This window comes from Falco cherrug, chromosome W (assembly GCF_023634085.1).
Source record: "Falco cherrug isolate bFalChe1 chromosome W, bFalChe1.pri, whole genome shotgun sequence".
NCBI lineage: Eukaryota > Metazoa > Chordata > Aves > Falconiformes > Falconidae > Falco > Falco cherrug.
The window spans coordinates 18,089,484-18,110,245 of record NC_073719.1 but is presented as its reverse complement, the minus strand read 5'-3'; the positions used below and the strand labels follow the sequence as shown (position 1 = coordinate 18,110,245).

At 53.1% G+C, this 20,762-nt stretch overlaps 1 protein-coding gene across 1 annotated transcript; it reads right to left on the bottom strand.

Moving 5' to 3' along the window:
* Window positions 1-1,657: 1,657 nt before the first annotated feature.
* LOC129734563 (olfactory receptor 14C36-like) lies at window positions 1,658-2,593 on the bottom strand. Its single transcript, XM_055698172.1, has one exon. The coding sequence runs from the start codon at window positions 2,591-2,593 to the stop codon at window positions 1,658-1,660; it is 936 nt and encodes a 311-aa protein (XP_055554147.1).
* Between the last annotated feature and the right edge of the window lie 18,169 nt (window positions 2,594-20,762).

Here is a 20,762-nt window from a genome sequence, read left to right as displayed (position 1 = left end):
ACCACATCAGGACTGCTGAGCCCACAATGGGGCTCCCAGCAGATGAAAGACCCTGACACATCACAGCAAGTCCTACAGAGGCCAGAAGGATGGTTGGGACCTGGAGCATATTATGGACAAAGAGAGGCTGAGAGAGCAAGAGTATTATTTGAGAAATGGTTCTGAGTGAAAGACTGGAGCGCTGGACCCAGGCCAGCTGGTGGGATCTCAATCAATATTTGTTAGAACACCATGCCATGAGAACATGATCTTGTTGGAGGTGTCTGACTATGGCCTTCACTGAGAGACCAACTGTGGCAAGAGCTATGGGACTTGTGTGTAACAAGTGTCAGTAGGAAAGTGGCTCCCTTTATATTTAGAAATGGTGATGGAGTTGGGTATCACTGGGCAACGGAGGAGGACAGAGGTGGCCATGCAGCAGTGGTCCCTAATGAGGGCTGGGGTATATGACCAGGCTTGGAAATGAGCAGTGTTTGGGAATTTGTGGGGAAAATTTCCCTTCTGCAGCTTTCTGAGGGTGTGCAGGGAACACGGCACAGATCTGGCCCCTCAGTCCCGCTCCTTTGGTGCCTTGCTTGCTTCACCATGACCCCTGGGTCTGCACCAGGACACCCTGCTGTGTGCCCCCACCCTGCACACCCACACAGCTGAGCTCTCACTGGTGTTTCCCTCTCCCTGGCCCTTCCCAGCCCAGCCCCCCCCCCAGCTCTGCCCACCTCCCCTGCCCTCTCCCCAGCCCAGGCAGACACAGCAGCCCACGCGGGGCTGGCCCCATGCAAGTGCCCACCCAAAGGGGGCTGCAGAGCTCTGGGCACTCACCCCATGGCCATAGACCATCACAAGGGCACAGGAGATGCTGGTGGGCAGAGAGGGGTCTCCTCCTGCCAGTCAGCCCCAGGGCTGGCACCAGCCATGGCATGAGGACACAGAGGCCATTGCCTCCCTCTGTCTGCTGCTCCTCTCTCACAGGGACCCTGCTTGCCCACTCCTGGCAGCCCCTCGGGGCCAGTCCCTGTCCCCAGCACCAGGCTGCTGGCCTGGGGGCTCCCCAGGCACCTCCTGCTGCACCAGGGACACAGCAGCCTGCCCCAGCTGGGGCATCCACAGAGACACCTGCTCTTGCCCAGGGATGTGGTCTCAGGCATGGCCCTGAGCAGGCGGTGCTGCTGTGCAGGGCAGCGGTGCCTGAAAGCCCAGGGAGATGGTCCCAGGCACATCCCTCTTGGTCACCCACCATTCCCATGGGCACTGGGCCCCCACACGCCAAGGCTCAACACAGGCCCATGCCCTAACGCGTTGCCCCATGCCCTCCTCCCCTGAGCCATGGGGAACCCAAGCCCAGCAGCATGGTCTTCTGGGGGCAATTCCTGCAGCCTGTTCCTGAGCTCAGCTTTGGAAGAAGAGACCAACCTCCAGATATAGGCATTGAAAAAACCCACCCTTTTATTACTGAGATGTGACACAGGAGTATATATGTACCATCCTCCCTGGCGCATGTACAAAGGCCTCTGGGTCAGGGAGGCTGGGTTCGTGCTTTTGGGGAAGTGGAGTGAGGAAATACATTGAAGTAAAACCATGATTGTCATAGATGGAATGTTAAACACACATGATGTCCTATACGTGACTTGAAAATACCTTGTAAAGAGCCACAGTCAGTTCATTGCCGCTGAGAGACACCTGACTGCATCAGCTTCTTCAGTGCGTCCTTCAGCTCCTGGTTCCTCATGCTGTAGATGAGGGGGTTCACTGCTGGAGGCACCAACGAGTACAGGACTGAGACCGCCAAGTCCAGAGATTTGGAGGAGATGGAGGGGGGTTTCAGGCAGGCAAATGTGCCAGTGCTGAGAAAGAGGGAGACCACGGCCAGGTGAGGGAGGCACGTGGAAAAGGCTTTGTGCCGTCCCTGCTCAGAGGGGATCCTCAGCACAGCCCTGAAGATCTGCATGTAAGACAGAATAATGAAAATGAAACACCCAAACACTACTAAGACACTAGACACAATAAGCCCCACTTCCCTGAGGTAGGTGTGTGAGCAGGAGAGCTTGAGGATCTGTGGGATTTCACAGAAGACCTGTCCCAGGGCATTGCCGTGGCAGAGCGGCAGTGACAGTGTATTGGCCGTGTGCAGCGCAGCACAGAGAAACCCACTGGCCCAGGCAGCTGCTGCCATGTGGACACAAGCTCTGCTGCCCAGCAGGGTCCCGTAGTGCAGGGGCTGGCAGATGGCCACGTAGCGGTCATAGGCCATGACAGTGAGGAGAAAATACTCAGTTGAAATGAAAAATAAAAAGAGAAAAGCTTGGGCAGCACATCCTGCATAGGAGATGGCCCTGGTTTCCCACAGGGAATTGGCCATGGCTTTGGGGACAATGGTAGAAATGGAGCCCAGGTCAAGAAGGGACAGGTTGAGGAGGAAGAAGTACATGGGGGTGTGGAGATGTTTGTCACACACTACGGTGGTGATGATGAGTCCGTTGCCCAGGACGGCAGCCAGGTAGATGCCCAGGAAGAGCCAGAAGTGCAAGAGCTGCAGCTCCCGCGTGTCTGCCAATGCCAGGAGGAGGAACTGGGTGATGGAGCTGCTGTTAGACATCTTCTGTTTCTGAACACAGGGACCTGTTGAAGGACAAAGGGCAGGGACAATTTAGGAGAGACTTCTTTGAACCAAGTGAAAGCCGTTTCTCCTAGATGCGCCCCCGCTGCCCCATGTCCCCCCCTCTGCCGTTCCTGGGAGAGCTCCCTTCCGAGCCGTGGCTGGAGCTGTGCTGAGTGCTGGCCGAGTGTGCTGTGAGGAGCAGGGGCTGTGCCCGCTGGCTGCCCAGCAGTGAGCCCTGCTCTGCAGCAGGGGCTTCATGGGAACCCTGGGGGCAGGGGCCAGTCCTGGCCTTGCACTGGCTCAGCCCAAACTGCTCCCAGCGCAGAAGGGCCTGTCAGCATCGGCTCTGCCCGTGCTGAGCAACGGCCATGGCCAGAGTCAGGTCAGGAGGGCTTTGTGCCGTGCTCAGGGAGAGCAGAGTGAGTGCTGAGAGGCAAGGGCACTGTCTGTGCCTGAGGGCAGAGGCAGGGACTCTGGTGAGTCCCTCCAGCTCCTTCTCAGCTGCCCCGCACTTGCAGCTTTCTGTGATAGAGTCCAATTACACTGACATGTGTCCTGGTTTAACCCTGGCTGGAAATTATGTACCACAGGGATGCTCACTTACTCCCCCCTCACCCATAGGTATGAGGAGAGTAATCAGAAAGGAATGTAAATCTTGAAGTTTGAGACGAGAAAAAAATCATTAATGCAGTAGAATAAAAATGAAATTACAATAACAATAATGAGAATGACAGTTATAATGAGAGGGAGGTAGTCGGGGGTAATAAAATCCAACAAGAAAGAAAGAAGAAAGGAAGGAAGGAAGGAAGGAAGGAAGGAAGGAAGGAAGGAAGGAAGGAAGGAAGGAAGGAAGGAGGGAAGGAAGGAAGGAGGGAAGGAAGGAAGGAGGGAAGGAAGGAAGGAGGGAAGGAAGGAAGGAGGGAAGAATGGAAGAAAGAAACAAAGAAGGAAAGAAACAAGGAGGAAGGAAAGAAGCAAAGAGAGAAAGAGAGAAAGAAATGAAGAAAGAAAGAAAGGAAGAAAGGAAGAAAGGAAGCAGGGAAGACAGTGATACACAATACAGCTGCTCATCACCCACTGACTGATGCCCAGCCAGTCCCCAGCATCGACTGGCAGACCCCAGCAACCCCCACCAAGTTTATATACTGAGCATGAACATGTTGCATCACCTATAAACAACCAAAAATATCAGTGCATTTTCAGAATTGTTCTCAAAAGTCCTTCCCACTTAGATGAAAATTAACTCTATCCCAGCCACAACCAGGACACTTTGTTACCCTAAAAAGCAAGCAGACACTGCTGAAGAGCAGAGGGATCCACTACAGAGCACAGAATGGCTCGCCCTTTCTCAAAGTCTCAGCACCCCCCTTTCTAGCCAGGGACACCCATGGTCACAGTGTGCCCTGGAAGCAGCGTGCAGCTTGGGTGGACACCCCAAGCAGGTGACCAAGGGTCCTGATTATGGTAATTGTTAAAGGAGAGCCAGCTCCTTCCCCAGCATCACACACTGCATTGCCCACAGCTTCACAGATTAGAGGAAACATGGGACACCTCCTTGCTGTGCTCACATCGGCACAGGAGGACTCACAGGGTCTGTGCCTGAGCCTGCAGCTGAAACTCCCATTCCAACCGAGCCGGTCAGTTATCCCAAAATCATCTGAGCAAAGCCAGGAGAGAGACAGATGGGCACACTGGAATGCCTTTCCCTTCTCAAGCCCTGCACAGCACCTCCCAGACCAGAGCAATGCAGGACAGCCACGCTCAACGCCTGCAGCTGTCCCTGCCAGCAGCTCTTTCTCTGGCCCCACGGCTCTTCCCTGCCAGCGCTCACAGAGCCCAGCTCAGCCCCTGTGTGCCCAGCTCTGCCCTGCAGCCGCTCTCTGCCTGCAGGCCTGAAAGAACAGCTCCCCCAGAGCCTGAGGGAAAAGGAGAGCTGATGCTGCTTTGATCTGGATGCTGCTGCAGAGGGAAGGCACTTGCTCAGCTTCCTCATAAACATCACTGTGATGCTCTGAGAGTCTCTGCCCCTGCTCTGACCTACACAGTTCAGATTCCATTCCTACCAAGATGAGCAAGATAAAAATGGAAGCAGAGATTCAGGCAAGAAGAGACTCCAGCAGAAAACCCCTGCCGTGAATGTGCTCATGAGAAGTCGCCTTGGAAATGAGGTGGGCATGAGCAGAAGCTGCGAGCAGCCCTGACCAGTGCAGCACCCACGCAACAGCACGAGAACATTGCCCTGACAGGGTTTGCTCCTTCCACCTACAGATTCTCCCCGCAGCCGCACGGGAGCTCCCCGGCAGGCTGAGAGCTGCCCCTGGCAGGCGGCAGAGCCCCTGCCCCAGCACACAGCCCCCTGGGCTGCAGGGACCCTGCTGGCAAGGACAGCCCTGGGCACCCCTGCCTGCACAGCCACCTTCACAGCCCTGCAGCCGGCCCTGGCACAAGGCAGCCCACATGCCCTGGCCCTCCCACGCTGCAGCAGGGAAGCCCTGCTCTGCAGCACACTGGCCTCCTCCACAGCACAAGGCTCCCACACGGTCCCACAGGCTGGGGGGGCCCCAGCTGCTGCAGACCCGGCTAGCAACTGCAGAGGCATTGCCCTGCAGCCACACACTTACCGGCTCCAGGGCTCTGCAGATTTCTCCAGCAGGGAGCTCTCAGCAGCCTCCCACCAAGGGCTGCTTTTGAGCTCACCCTGCCTCCCTCCTCTGCCCCTCTGGGCTCCCTCCAGCTGTCCCTGGGGCTGCAGGGGAACCTGCTGGGCAGCAGGATGAGGCAATCCCTCACGGGCCTTGCCTCTCCTGGGGGGACACACTTATTTCCAGCCGTGGCAATTCTCTTACTAGAAAAAGTTTTGTGCAGGAGTATCAACTTTTGTTAACGCATTACTAGAGAGGACACCAGGAAGACTGCAGCAAAGGACCCAAGTACTCCTAAAAGAGCGTGTGTGCATGTGTGTGTCTGGTGGTTCTGCAGGCAGGGCGGGGAGGATGTCTTCAGTGCTTCAGTAAGCCCTGCAGAGCCCATTTCAGCACTTCATTGCACAGTCCGAGGGCTCAAGACTCAGCTCTCCCTTGCCCAGGCCATGTCTCTGCTCTGAAGCAAAGCCTTTGCACCCCCGGGCTCGGGGACACTTGGTACCAGGTTGCCTTATGGCCAGGCAGAGCTGGGCTGGTGCCACAGCTGGGGGGCTTCAGCCCAGATGTGCAGCAGGGCCCTCAGCCAGGGGCCCACGCAGAGGCAGCTGCAGCCCGTCCTGTTGCAGACAGAGCTGTGACACTGAGGGAACCAAGTGCCAAGGCAGCTGGCAGAGCTCAGCACAGCTGCTCGGCAAGGACAGCAGCCTCCAACAGCCCAGGCATCCACCACGCGGTTTAGACCGGTGAGGCAATTCCAGGGCACCCGAAGGAGCGTTCCCTCCTTCTGCACAGGCCACAGCCTGCCAGTGTATGACCTGGGGCCTGCACTCTGCTGCTCTCCTGCCTCACTCCCCTGGGAGATGAGACTCCACCATTTCTTTGCTCCTAGTACCAAGGTGGACACGAATGATGCAGGGTTTCAGATCCAGGGGAGCATCACAGCTGCTGGCCCATCTGGCAGCTGTGCTAGAACGCCGATGCAAAGAACCTGCAGACACCTAAACGTGCATTGTCACTGTGCTGCCCTGTGGCTGTCAGCGGGCGGTTACTTGACCACGGGCTTGCAGGATCCCACCAAGCCTCTGTCTCGCTGCTCCCCTCCTTCTTCACTCACCTCGATGTCTGTAGGGCTGTTCTCTCACATCATTCTCACTCCTCTCCCTTTCTGCTTTGTCCTTTCTGCCATAGGGTATCACAGAGGTGCCACTAGAATTGCTTATTGGCTCAGGTTTGGGCAGGGGCTGGCCCATTTTGGAGTCAAATGAAAGTGGCTGTTATGGCCATGGAGTCAGCTCTGGATCTCTTCTTACCTTTGCCAGCCTACAAACACCTCCAAACCACTCCCAAACCCTTGCCATGTAAATCCACAGGATCTCTAAATTCCCCAATATGATGTGAGGTTATTGATCCTAAGGCTTCCTCACGCTGCTTAAATAAGACTTTTCCCTTTCCTCTCCCTGATTTAGGTTATTTCAGAGCAGTTACCCTGAAGCACACCTGTGTCACCAGGGCCAAGCTCAGACATGTAACTACAAAAATAATAATGGGTACCAAGTGTCCAAGGTCACACGCAAGCAAAATATTTTGCTGCAGAGCATTCTGGGGTGGTGGGCAGAGGTCACTGTGAAGGTGAAATGAGATGTCCCTAAGGAGAGCAATCCATGCTGTCCTTGGGACCAGAGACATGCAGGGCTGGACTGTGCAGTGCTGCAGGAGAAGGCATTGCTGCCAGTGATGCCTCTGTAGCCCCAGTGGACATGTGGTTCCGGTGAACCTTATACCCAGAAAGGACAAGGTGCTTTTGATTGTGTCCTTGACCATGGACATCCCGTGATGCAGGGACACTTTGAAAATCATTGGTCTGTTTCTCTATTGCCTCACCACAGGGGTGACTTTCAACAGTGCTGGCTAACTGGGGAGGCCCAACAAGGCTGAATGTTAGTCACGTGCTGCCCACCTACAAGAAGGGCAGGAGGGAGGATCGGGATAACTACAAGCCTGTCAACCTGATCTTAGTGCCAGGGAAGGCTGTGGAGCTGATCATCCTGAGCGCCACCACACAGGAGGTGCAGGAAAACCAGGAGGTCCGGACCAGCCAGTATGGATGTATGAAAGGCAGGTCCTTTGTGAGGAATCTGATCTCCTGCTGGGACAAGGTGACCTGCCTAGTGGATGAGGGAAAGGCTGTGGATGCTGTCTACCTGGACCTTAGGAAAGCCTTTTGGCTCCATCTCCCACTGGATTCTCCTGGAGAAACTGGCTGCTCATGGCTTCGGTGGGTGTTCTCCACGCTGGGTTCGAGCTGGCTGGACAGCCAAGCCCCAAGAGGGGGAGTAAATGGAGTGAATTCAGGTGACGACGGCCCATAAGGAGTGGTGTTCCCCAGGGCTCAGTGTTGGGGCCAGTCCTGTTTCAGATCTTCATCAGTGATCTGGATTGAGTGCACCCTCAGTGAGTTTGTGTACAACATCAAGTGGGGTAGCAGTGCTGATGTCCTTGAGGGCATGAAGGCTCTGCAGAGGGATCTGCACGGGTTGGATCATTTGGATGAGTCCAGTTGTATGAAGTTCAACCAGGAGAAGTGCCAGTTCTGTACGTGGGTCACAACAGCCCCCCACAACGCTACAGGCTTGGGCCAGAGTGGCTGGAAGGCAGCCTGGTGGGGAAGTACCCTGAGGGTGCGGGTTGACAGATGGTTGAGCATGAGCCAGCAGTGTGCCCGGGTGGCCAAGAAGGCCCATATCATCGTGTCTGCTATCAGAAACAGTGTGGCCAGCAGGACCAGGGCAGTGATGGACCCCCTGTACTCGGCACTGCTGAAGCCACACCTTGAACACTTTTGTGTTTCCATTTTGGGCCCCTCACTGCAAGAGAAACACTGAGGATCATGTCCAAGAAGGGCAACAAAGGTGGTGAAGGGTTTGGAGCCCTGGTCTGTTGATGAGTGTCTGAAAAGACAGTTTTCTTTTGAAAAGTGGTTTTACTCTGGAGAAGAGGAGACTCAGGAGAGATCTTACTGCTCTCTAGAGTTACCTAAAGGAGGTTGTAGATGAGTGGGGGTAGGTCTCTTCTGCCACATAACAAGTGACAGAACAAGAGGAAATAGCCTCTAGTTATACCAGGAGAGGTTTAGATTGCATATGAGGAAAAACATCCTCACTGCAAGGATGGTCAGGCATTGGAACAGGCTGCCCAGGGAGCTGGTGGAATCACCAGCCCTGGAGGTGTTTCAGAAATACACAGACACAGTGCTTCGGGACGTGATTTAGTGATGGAATTGGCTGTCCTGAGGTAATGGTTGAATTTGATGGTCTTTAAGGTCTTTTCCAACCTCAATGATTCTGTTCCTATGCTTCCGTGATTTATTGCAGGCCTACCTAGACACGTTGCTGAGCAAGCTGGTCTAGGTCACCCTGCTTCAGTTGGAGGGCTGGATACAATGATCTCCAGAGGTCAGCCTACCCTGGAAAAAAAAGCCATAGAGCTATAAGAGCATATATAAAGAATGTCAACTCAACTACAGAAGTTCATGTGAAGAATATTTCTCCACTCAAATGGCTTGTGGGAAATGCATTTGAAAAATCTGAAAGAAACAAGGCTGCTTTTCTGTGGCCAGGTCATGGGTTAGAATGAGGGTGACAGAGGGGTGTGTTATGAGGAGGACAGCTGATTCTCAGGAACTCCTCATGCAGGAGGACATGCCTGGCTGTGAAGGGGCCTGTGAGGTCAGTTCTGTCTCTGGAGGTGACAGGCCAGCATCAGGAACGTGGCTGGGACAGTCCCTCTGCCAAGGGACCCCATAGGCCCCATCCAGGAGAAGGGCTGGGGTACAGGCTGTCATGTCCATTTTGCCTGTGGACATGAGAGGACAGCAGCAGGCATGTGGCTTGGTCACGTCTCTGGGAGAAGCTGAAAGGCCAGCAGCAGCCATGTGGTTTAGAAGACCATGTGGAGGTGACTTCACTTTTTTGAGGGGAAAGACCACCAAAAATAGCTATTGAGTTATGTTCCCTGCTTGGAAGGCAGTTCCTGAGGTGGTAAAGCCTTTCTGGGTAGTGGGAAGAAAGAGGAGAGGGGAAAAGATTTCACAAAGTGTAATGTTGCAAATGGAGAGTGGCTATCGGGAGGAAGAACTGTCACTGCAAGGGTCCTGCTGCGGTGCCAGAGCTCAGCCAGAGGGAGCCTGGATCAGCCCATGGTTTGTGTTTCAAGGAACAGCCGGTGAGAGTGGAGGTACCTCAGCGAAGGTATGGCAATGTTGGGGTGAGAGCAAGGCAGGGCAGCGAGATGGTGCCTACAGCCTGCAGGGAAACAGGGGCAGGGCTCCAACCATGTAGGACAGCCTGTGGTGGAGAGGGCAAAGGGTGCTGTCAAGGCTGGAAGGCACCAGTAGAACCCAGGTCTGTGTCCCCTTGGCTGTGGCAGCTGTCTCTGCCTCTGAGGGCCATGACAAGACATGATGTCCACACGGCACGGGGGCATCGTTGCCTCCTTGCAGCCCCATGGGGAAGCTGGAAGTCGCTGTGCCATTGCTGTCCTTCACTGGGCATTGGATGCCCACCTTCCATGGTCCCCAGGAAGAGCCCTGAGCCCTCTGTGAGGGACAGCACCGACCTCCCCACAGGCTGCAGGTCACGGCTTGGCCTTTCTGCTTCATCAAGCAAGCCAAGGCTTTGCTCAGCAGCAGAGCTGCCTGCACAGCGCCTTTGCCTTCCTGCACTCACAGCCCCCAAGGACGGGCTCTAACAAGGCCATGGGGCGCTTTCTCAGCCATGGCCCTCAGTGGGGCCCATTAACGCTTCCAGGGACTGTGGGCTTTGCTCCGGACTTGGTGATCTTGAGAGGTTTCTTCAGGCTCCTCTGAACACCTGAAGTCCAGAGCACCACAGACACCCTGGGCTCATGACGAGGGAGAACGCCCTGACGAGCCCTGTCTCCTCCATCAGGGACATCTGGTCTTCAAGTTTGGCTCCTACACTTAATGAGATAAGTTTCAGCTGTACAGTGAAAGAGAAAGGCAGGTAATGAGCACTTTGGGGAAAGGATAGAAGGCTTTTCCAATTCCTATTGATGCACAGTGTCTCCTGAGGAGGTGCGGACAAGTAGGAAAGGCAGTCCCTGGAGCTAATCACTGCGTGGACAGCCTTGCTCCCCAGCTCTCCAGCCTCAATATTTTTGTCTTCAGCCCCATGAGACTTACATCACTTTACATCAGATCTTCAACCAACTCTGCAGCTGAATATAGCAAATTCTTGGCAGTAATTATTGCCTGCTTTTCTTAGAGAACAGGGTGTAAGCAGGAATAAAAGAGGGATTAATTATCGTGTGTGTGTGTGGGGGGGAGTGGGATAGAAATTAATAAATAAAAAATACATTTCTCAGCTGTATAATTGTTAGTTCAAGCAAATCCCCATGAGGTCTATTGCCACTACTGAAGAGTTGCCCATAGGGAATATTAGAGACACTACTGAAAGACAGTCCAAATTTTCCTCTCTGAACCTTAAAGCAGAAGCTACATAGGTAAAATGGATTGGAGCGATCAAAGAGAAAGAGGAGAAAGGTATCTGGAGATGAACTTCTTAATCCATAGCTGTAAATCAGGAAACCAGGACGTCAGGCTATTCCAAATGTCTTCAATTTCATAGAAGGTGCAAACTTTCTGGAACTCACGACAAATAATAGGATGTGTCCAAATTTTTTTTACACATATATCTGTAGAATTTCTCCCACTTTGATCTACGTATATGCAACAACTGGTATTAAGAACAGCACAGACTGTGCCTTCAGACGCCACCTTCATATCTAACGCCATTCCATTTTGCACAGCTATAGGGGCTATTTCTCACACTTCTTCCTGCAAAGCCTTCATGGCACCTGCAGGGTCCTTGGCCATCTCTTCCATTGCTGTGCATCTCTTTATCACTGCCTTCTCCAATTCAGGAACCGCTGACCAAGGAGTAACCGAGGCCACAAGCAGGCTGATGATCTGGCTATCATTATGACACCCATTACATCTGAGAAGCTCATAGGAGGCACGTGGCCATGAAGGCGAGTTTGAGGTCCCTGGAGTCTCCAGTTTCCTTGGGGGATTGGCCATCAGCAGCCCAGCTGGTTATGGCTGCAGTAAGAAAGGCACTTGGACTCTGAGACAAAGTGTCATTTCAATTGGCCTTGGCTAGAGCCAACTCTCTACACACAGAGACAATCGTGTCAGCTGTATGCCGTCCCTTCCGAGGCCGGGAACACGGAGTTTCCAGCGTTGGGAGAGTGGTGCAGCAAGTGGTGCAGATCCTGCCTGCAGAAGGCTTATCCCACACTGCTCCTGTCAGCTCTTGAAGTGTTTTCTGCCAGGGAAACCCATTCTAGTCATCACTTCTCGTGTTCTAAGAGGAGATGTTCACTTGGGAGTTGGTAACTGCAGCCTCAGACAAAGGTAAGGGCGTGCGGTTGGCCATTCACCAGCAGCTTCCTGCAGATTTCTTCTTCCAATATGGCTTGTTCTGCAACCCAGGGACACACTCAGCACAGCTCAGCCTGAAGGCCAAGAGGTACATGGAGCACAGCACAGGCCTGCTCAGGTTTTCTGTGACACTCATCACTAACTCCTCCATGTGCAAAGGGCTTCTGCTCAGATTTTCTCAACCTCCTGATGAAGGTTAGAAGGAGAACGACATCTCCTTTAGACCGCTAGAGAAAGGGAACTTTACTTGAAGGCCTTGGTTGAAGGGAAACTGGAAGATGATCTGCAGGAGCGGGCTGGAAATCAGGACCATGCGTGGCAATCAGTTAGCTGAAGGGAATGTGCTCGAGCTTGTAGGTCACTAACCCTGGGAAGACAAGGAGTGTGAATAGACACAAAAACGAACATGATGAGCCATGCTGAGAGAGCACAGGGGAGTGGGGGACGGATGCCGTGAAGGAAGGGTAACACCTTGCTGTTAATTGCTGGTAGTTAACCACCAGTCGGGGATTGCCTAGTATGCAAGGCTTAGCTTCAGGAACCAATCTGTTTAAAACGCGCAGCTTCAGGAACCAACTGTTTAAAACGTGCAGCTTCAAGAACCAATCTTTTTAAAACGCGCAGCTTCTGAAAGTGTATATAAACTCGTGCTTCTGTACAATAAATTGGCATTTGCTTGTATCACCCTGCGTCCCGTCTCTCCATCGCAGCAATGATCCCTGACCAACATGGCACAAATGCTTTGCTGGACTTGTTTTGAACAAAAGACAAGGCAGGAATGGTGAAAAATGTGGACAGCACCTTTCTGTCAAGTATGGGTGACACTGGTAAAGTAGAAATCAAGAGCAAGTCAACAAGACAAACTGTAGCAGGGCTGAGTAGAGAGGAAAGATCACCTCCACCAACCCTTGGGCAGTGCTCTTCCTAATGCAGCCCAGGATGCCATGGGCCTTATTTGAAAGGTGCAAAGCCAGGAGAAGAGGAGGCTTTGGGGACACCTAATAGCAGCCTTCCCAGATCTTCTTGGGCCATATCAGCAAGAAAAGGCAGCCAGGTTCTTGCCTGTTGTGCATGATGGGAGGATGAGGGCCAATGGGCATCAGCTGAAGCAAGGGAAGACAATGTCCTTCCCCATGAAGAACAGTCAAGCAGTGGAGCAGATGTCCCACAGAGCTTGTGCCATGTCCATCCTTGGAGCTTTTCAAGCCCCACTTGAAGGAAAGCCTGAGCTACTTGCTTCAACCCCATAACTGATCGTTCTCTGAGCAGCATGTAGGCCTGGACACCTCCGGAGGTCCCTTCCAGCATGAATGACTCTGGATCTCCATCCACCATGGATCTTGCCTTCATGATGGCAGGGAAATCACTCAGGTTTCCAGCGGCTGTTGAAGCCAATCAGAAAGTTGGTCAGGTGACCTGCTATGTTCTTTTCCCACTCCAAGCTTTGCTGCTCAGATGCAGGGCTGCTTGGCTGGTTCCTATGGATTCCTATTCTTCACCCTTTCCCAACTTTTCCCTCCTTTCCCACGCACAATTGCTTCTCCTTGACCACCCCTGTATCCTCCCATGCAAGCAGCTCACCTCTCCTTTCCCTTTCCTCCCTGGCCATTGACTGTCCTCCTTTGGTGATTCTTTGGAGCTTTTCACCATAGGTGGCCACCCAGACAAGGGATTCATCATCCCCCTTGACTCAGCATCATCCCCCTTGACACAGCACTGTTGTGGCCACATCCAGGTTATCTGTGCCTGGGCTTTGAGGTTTCTCATTCTGGAGGAATGGGGGAAAAGTGGAGAGGCTGTGGAGGATACCTGCCTGGATTGAGTTTGGTGCCTGTGGAGAGAGACTGAAGGTCCTGGGCTTCTTGATACTGGCAAAGTGGAGCCTCAGGGCACCACAGTAATAGCATGCACCTGCTTGAAGGGGGGTGTCAGAGATAAGGGAGTGATTCCTGATAGCGACAGGAAGAGAAAACCTCCGCAAAGTGCTGCTTGGAAGGGTAAGATTGGATGTGAGGAAAAAGAAATGTCCCTCGGAGGGTTGCCCTCTGATGCCAGAGTTCACCCAGAGGCAGCCTGGCTTGTCCCATGGCTTTAAGTCTCAAGGAACAAGCAGGGATGAGGGGAGAAACTTCAGAAAAGGCAGAGAAATGCGGGTGTGAGGGCTGGGTGGGAAAGCAAGGAAGATGCCAACCCCCAGAGTGGAAAGAGGTGCCACATGGACAGTGTAGGGCAACTTGCAGTGGAGATGGCCCAGGGCTGCAGCAAGGCTGAATGGCCCAGCTGGGGGCTGAGGCCTCTGTCCCCCTGGCAATGGCAGCTGCCTCTCCCACCAAGGCCTGTGACATAGAACTCGATTTGGAGGCTCTTATGTTCTGCCCTCCAAGAGCCTGGGGGTCAGGGCTTGGTCTTTCTGCTTCATAAAAAAATCTAAATGTGTTTTGCAGCATTGCAGCCACCGACACAGTACCTTTGGCTACCTGCAGTTCTGGCTTCTAATTAGCTACTCTAACGAGTCCATGGGGACGCTTTGTCAGCAATGGCCCTCAGCGGGACCCATCAATGTTGAAGGTATTTTCAGTGCTGCTTCTGACTTACATTCCTTCAGTGGTTGGTTCAGTCTGCTCTCAGTAGCTCAGGTTCATGGCAGGAGCCCCCAAGGCCCTAATGAGGTATTTGCTTTTCTCATTTCCTTCAAGTCTTGAAGACCTGTGCAGCTAATTGAATCTGTTCCATTCATGTAGGTAAGAGAGAGGATTTCAAAGTGCACTTCAAAATAAGTATTTTTTATTTCATAGGTTATATTTTGCTACTTTTTAGGTTAGAGAGGAGGTTCTAGCAGCAGTCTCCAAGTGATAATGATGCAGAGGATCTCCTCGGGATATCTGGACTGGTAGGAAACACAGTTCTTTGAGGTCTGACACCGGATGGACAACCTTGCTCTGACTGTCCCCAAGACCACCCTTTTTCTCATTGTCCCCTGGGACTCACATCCCTTCTCCTTACGTCAGACTTCTCCCCTCAATTCTGCAGGTGGGTGCTGCAGCTCCTCTGCACCATCCCCACCAATTTGCCTTAGAGGACTGGCTGCACACCGGTACAGAAGAATTATTCAAATCTGCAAGCACTGTGAAGAATGATCAAGTGGCATAAATAAGCCAACACCCTCCACAAGCATATGCCGAGTCCAAGCTGTCTCTGATGAGGTGCCTTTCCGCAAGGGACACTCTCATGAGAAATCTTTTAGGTGCTAGATACAGAAATATAGATCTAAACACAAGGGGAGAGTTGGGTAAGGAGACAGTTCGGCTGCAGGAAGACATGCAAGCTTTTCCTTCCTGAAGTAAAAACAGCAGCACAGGTGAGAGGTACCGAAAAGACCAAAGAGTAAAGGGAGGAGAAAACAGGTGAATAACTGAAAGAGCCTTTGCTGAGACAGTCTGCTGAAAAGATGACTTCAGAAGCCGTCACTGTCTCCTGCTCAGGTGCAAATATGTTAAAGATGAGAGAAAATAAGGGCGTAGTATAACTAATAATAATGGTGAAGTTCTGGTATAAAATCAATATTTCCTTGAAGTATCGCTTTTGAAAGCTCCTTGAATTGGCAGAGATCACTTGTGAGAAAGGACAAGTAAGTGTTGCATCTGTCTTGGAAGGAGTCCATAAGTGCAGCTCGGGGAACCACAGGCTGCTCAAACCCCCATGGTGAGGGGTGTGCCACCAGTTAGAGTCGCCTTGGGTGACATTTCTGGCACCTGAGCGGGTAACTGTCCAGGTGGATTTCCCAAGGGTAACTCCTGCCTCGCCAACCTGACAGCCTGCAGTTGTGCGTGAGGAGCTCCACAGTGGATGTCATTTCCCTCAGCTTCAGCAAAACTGTTGTCCTGGTCTCCCTCAGTGTTCTGCCCGAGTGAGGCCATGACACTCTGGGTGTGAACAGAAAGAGATGAGTAAAACACCAGCTGGATGGTCAGGCTGAGAGAGCAGTGGGGAAGGGCTCACACCCCACCTGGAGGCCACTGGGACATACTGGGGCAGTGTGGGCAGCACAGGGGACTCTCCTGATTACAGTTTAAGAGCTGTACACATGACCCAGTGGAGGCAACTCTCACAGTGTCTGTCGGTGGCACCAAACTGAGAGGAGCATCCCTGTGCCCTAGGGATGCCATGGAGGGGAACCCTGGCAGGTGGGGTGGCCGCCCTGGCAGGAGCTGCACAGATGCAGGACGGACCAAGGGCAGAGCCTGCACCTCCCTCGCATGGACTAACACCCTGCAGCTGCAGGGCCTGGGACCTGCCTGGCTGGGCAGTGTCTGTGCAGAAAAGGCCCTGGTGGTGCTGGGGGACAGAAGGCAAAACACAATCCCACCCCATGACCTGGTAGCAGAGGCAGCCAGCCGTGCCCTGGAGCGTATGAAGAGGTGCCTTGACAAGGCAGTGAGGGAAATTATTTTTTCCACGTTATCATCACTCATAACACCACATGTAGACCGCTGTGTTAATATTTTGGCCTTGACTGGGGAGGGAAGGGGGGAGGGAGCGGCTGGGTGGCTGCTGGGCTTTTGGCCAGAGACAAGCCTTGACAGCAAGGAAGATGTGTATAATTCGGAGGGAGTTGAGGAAGGAAGGGAGGCAACAGAAAGTCCCCAGGACTTGGAGGGCCACGGTTTCATATCTTTGGCAAACCCCATTCAGAATATGCTGGGAAGTGATGCTGACATTCCGAACCAACAAGGTCCATGGGCAGGCAAAGCTGTGCCTGTTGTTGTGACCCTAAGGAGACCCACACGCCTCTCTAAGGTGACCTGCACACCTACGGCATAGATCATGCTGGGGCTGACTCTCTTGCCTGGCTTCAATGGCCCCCCGAAGCCATGGACAAAGCTTTGGGTGGAGGCCCCAGGTGAGGCTGGTCAGGGCCAGGAAGGCCTAGGGATGCTCTCAGGGCCCTGCCCCCATGGGATCCCACCTGCCAGTGCCCTCAGCAGGCCAGGTTCTCCTTCCCTTCTGCCTCAGGGCTTTGCTCTGCTGCTCTCCTTCCCCACTTACCTGGGCATCAGAGACTCCACAATTTCATAGTCACTACAACCAAGACTGGCACTGCTCTTCACATCCCTGAGCAGCTTGTCCTCTTTAGGGACTCCAGGTGCAGGTGAACATCAGAGTGGGCAAACTGTTTAGTCTGGGGAACTTGCCCACAAGCCCCTGGACTTCTGGCATCCTTGCTTACATATCCAGTGGACACCAAGGACACTGATTCCCCCAGAAAAGCCAGGTTTTCTCTGCCATTGTTTCTCCTGCATAGTATTTCACAATCCAAACACTTTTTTAATTGGCAATAAATTGATCTTTGCCACACATCTTTGTGTGGCATGTGGAAAAGACGACACTTCTTTGGCCATGAAAAGAATCGTTAAGAGATCTCTTTGTCTTTATCTTGACCCATGAGCATTGCTGGTTTAACTTCTCCCTTTGTCCTGTTGAGTCAGTGCAGCTGACAACAAGTGATGTTTGTCTCACCACTGGCCCAGGTTAACCCACCACAGGACCACATCAGGACTGCTGAGCCCACAATGGGGCTCCCAGCAGATGAAAGACCCTGACACATCACAGCAAGTCCTACAGAGGCCAGAAGGATGGTTGGGACCTGGAGCATATTATGGGCAACGGGAGGCTGAGAGAGCAAGAGTATTATTTGAGAAATGGTTCTGAGTGAAAGACTGGAGCGCTGGACCCAGGCCAGCTGGTGGGATCTCAATCAATATTTGTTAGAACACCATGCCATGAGAACATGATCTTGTTGGAGGTGTCTGACTATGGCCTTCACTGAGAGACCAACTGTGGTAAGAGCTATGGGACTTGTGTGTAACAAGTGTCAGTAGGAAAGTGGCTCCCTTTATATTTAGAAATGGTGATGGAGTTGGGTATCACTGGGCAACGGAGGAGGACAGAGGTGACCATGCAGCAGTGGTCCCTAATGAGGGCTGGGGTATATGACCAGGCTTGGAAATGAGCAGTGTTTGGGAATTTGTGGGGAAAATTTCCCTTCTGCAGCTTTCTGAGGGTGTGCAGGGAACACGGCACAGATCTGGCCCCTCAGTCCCGCTCCTTTGGTGCCTTGCTTGCTTCACCATGACCCCTGGGTCTGCACCAGGACACCCTGCTGTGTGCCCCCACCCTGCACACCCACACAGCTGAGCTCTCACTGGTGTTTCCCTCTCCCTGGCCCTTCCCAGCCCAGCCCCCCCACAGCTCTGCCCACCTCCCCTGCCCTCTCCCCAGCCCAGGCAGACACAGCAGCCCACGCGGGGCTGGCCCCATGCAAGTGCCCACCCAAAGGGGGCTGCAGAGCTCTGGGCACTCACCCCATGGCCATAGACCATCACAAGGGCACAGGAGATGCTGGTGGGCAGAGAGGGGTCTCCTCCTGCCAGTCAGCCCCAGGGCTGGCACCAGCCATGGCATGAGGACACAGAGGCCATTGCCTCCCTCTGTCTGCTGCTCCTCTCTCACAGGGACCCTGCTTGCCCACCCCTGGCAGCCCCTCGGGGCCAGTCCCTGTCCCCAGCACCAGGCTGCTGGCCTGGGGGCTCCCCAGGCACCTCCTGCGGCACCAGGGACACAGCAGCCTGCCCCAGCTGGGGCATCCACAGAGACACCTGCTCTTGCCCAGGGATGTGGTCTCAGGCATGGCCCTGAGCAGGCGGTGCTGCTGTGCAGGGCAGCGGTGCCTGAAAGCCCAGGGAGATGGTCCCAGGCACATCCCTCTTGGTCACCCACCATTCCCATGGGCACTGGGCCCCCACACGCCAAGGCTCAACACAGGCCCATGCCCTAACGCGTTGCCCCATGCCCTCCTCCCCTGAGCCATGGGGAACCCAAGCTCACAGATGTTATTCAGGGAAGAATTCCTGCAGCTTGTTCCTGAGCTTCGCTTTGGGAGGAGAGCCCAACCTGCAGGCATGGGCACTGAGAAAAAACCCTTTTATTTTGCTTATACTTGCAAAGGCAAAACCAACCATTCAAGTGCATGCAGTGGATCTTCCCAAGCCTGGTTCCACTGGGCCAACATAGCATAAGGAGAAGATTGGTCCTTTAAAAGAAAAGCACTTAAAGGAAGCGTGCGATCTATATGCAACACATCGTGCAGAGATCAGCTGTTTGACTTCTTTCACAAGTGCCAAGGCTGCAGGCGTTAAAGGCCTTGGGGCTAAAAGATCTGTGTCTCCTTTTCAAAGTTGCAACAGAGGTGGCATTTGTTCATTACTAAGGCCTAAATAAGGCTGTAGCCAATTCAGCATTCCTGAAAGCTTTTGGACATCATTCAAGGTCTTTACGTCCAGTTTCAGTTTGATAGCTTGTGGAGACATGGTTCTCTTCAGCACATTCATGCGCAGATACTTCCAGGGCTCTTGTCTCTGAACTTTTTCAGGAGCTACAATCAACCCAAACTCTGCTAAACTGTGCCTGGCATCCTTCTCAGCTGTCTCCAGCAGCTCTTTTGATGGTGCTGCTAGCAAAATGTCATCCATGCCATGATAACCGTAAACATCTTGGTATTTGTCTGTCACTGAGCTCAGGGCTTGGGCTACTAACCACTGACAAATGCTTGTCGAGTTTCTCGTGCCTTGAGGCAGCACGGTCCAGTGGTAGCTTTTTGTGGGCTCAGAGTTATTTCTAGTTGCTACTGTAAAGGCAAACTTGGCTTTGTCTTCTGGATCTAAAGGAATGGTAAAAAAAACAGTCTTTCAGATCAATAACTACAATGTCCCACTCCATTGGTATCACGGTGGCAGACGGCAATCCCGGCTGCAAGGCCCCCACAGGGGCCATCACTGCATTGACTTTACGCAGGTCAAGCAGCAATCGCCATTTCCCTGAAATCATTTTCATCACAAGTACAGGGCTGTTCCACGGGCTATGTGACTCTTCAGTGTGGCCCGTGTTTAATTTTTCCTTAAGTAATTCATGCCGGGCACACAGCTTTTCCTGGGGCAGGGGGCACTGACCTACCCATACTGGTCTGTCGGTCAGCCAAGTAGACCAAGGGGAGGCTGTTTCACTGCCTGCAGTACAGTGGCCCCAGTTAAAAATCCGTGGTGATCCAAACTCCCCACTGTCCTAGACAATCTCGGCCCCACAGAGTGAGTGCTGTGGTGGTAACGTATGGCCGGACGGAGGCAGTCTGTCCTTCTTGTGTTTTGATCTGTATAGGTTTTACAGGCAAGTAGCTTGTAGTCACGCCCCCCCGACCTACATCTCCCGCTGCGTTATTTACCAAAGGCCAATGAGGTGGCCAGTCCTTTCTCGATATGACAGTTGCGTCTGCTCGGGTATCCAGAAGACGGCTCAACTTCACTTGTGCAGGAGTGCCTCCCGACAACGCCAGAGTGCAGGTCATGTTGGGTCCTTGTGGAGATGGTTCTTGTGTCCAAGACACTTGGGGTATTCCAGGGGAGGTGAATCCTTCATCACCCTGCTGTCTAGGCTCTGTTTGGGGAACAAAACTCTCAAAAGGCACAAGCTGAGCAAGGCGTGTATTTTTTGGAATGTTCCCAGGAGGCACAGTTGCAGAAACTCAGGCACATATTTGACCTGTACAGTCTGCATCAAAAACACTAACATGGACTTGGTTATTTTGGACTTGATCTAACACTAGGGTGGACCACTGAGCCTGATGTTGAGGGCTGGCATACTGCCCAGTACCCATCAACACGTCAGGCCCATTACCAACCCGGGGATCATCCTGTGGAAGGTTCATATTCTGCAGCCCTTGCTGTTCCACCGCTGCCCGCCATGTGCCGTGGAAGACCGCTAGTGGCACAGGTTGGAAAATGATCTGCGCCATCTGAGAAATATCGAAAGGAGTCCAAGTGTCCATGGTAAGCAAATGTAACAATTGCTTTGTAGCCGGCAAATTCACCCCGTACTGAGAAACAGGTTTTTGCAAGTCCTGCACTATTTTCCAAGCAGGTGCTGTATGAACCTTGGGATTACCAGCAGCCACGTCTCCTGTTATAACAGGACATGCATGCAGTGCAACAGTGGAAGGAGTAGTAGCATCAAG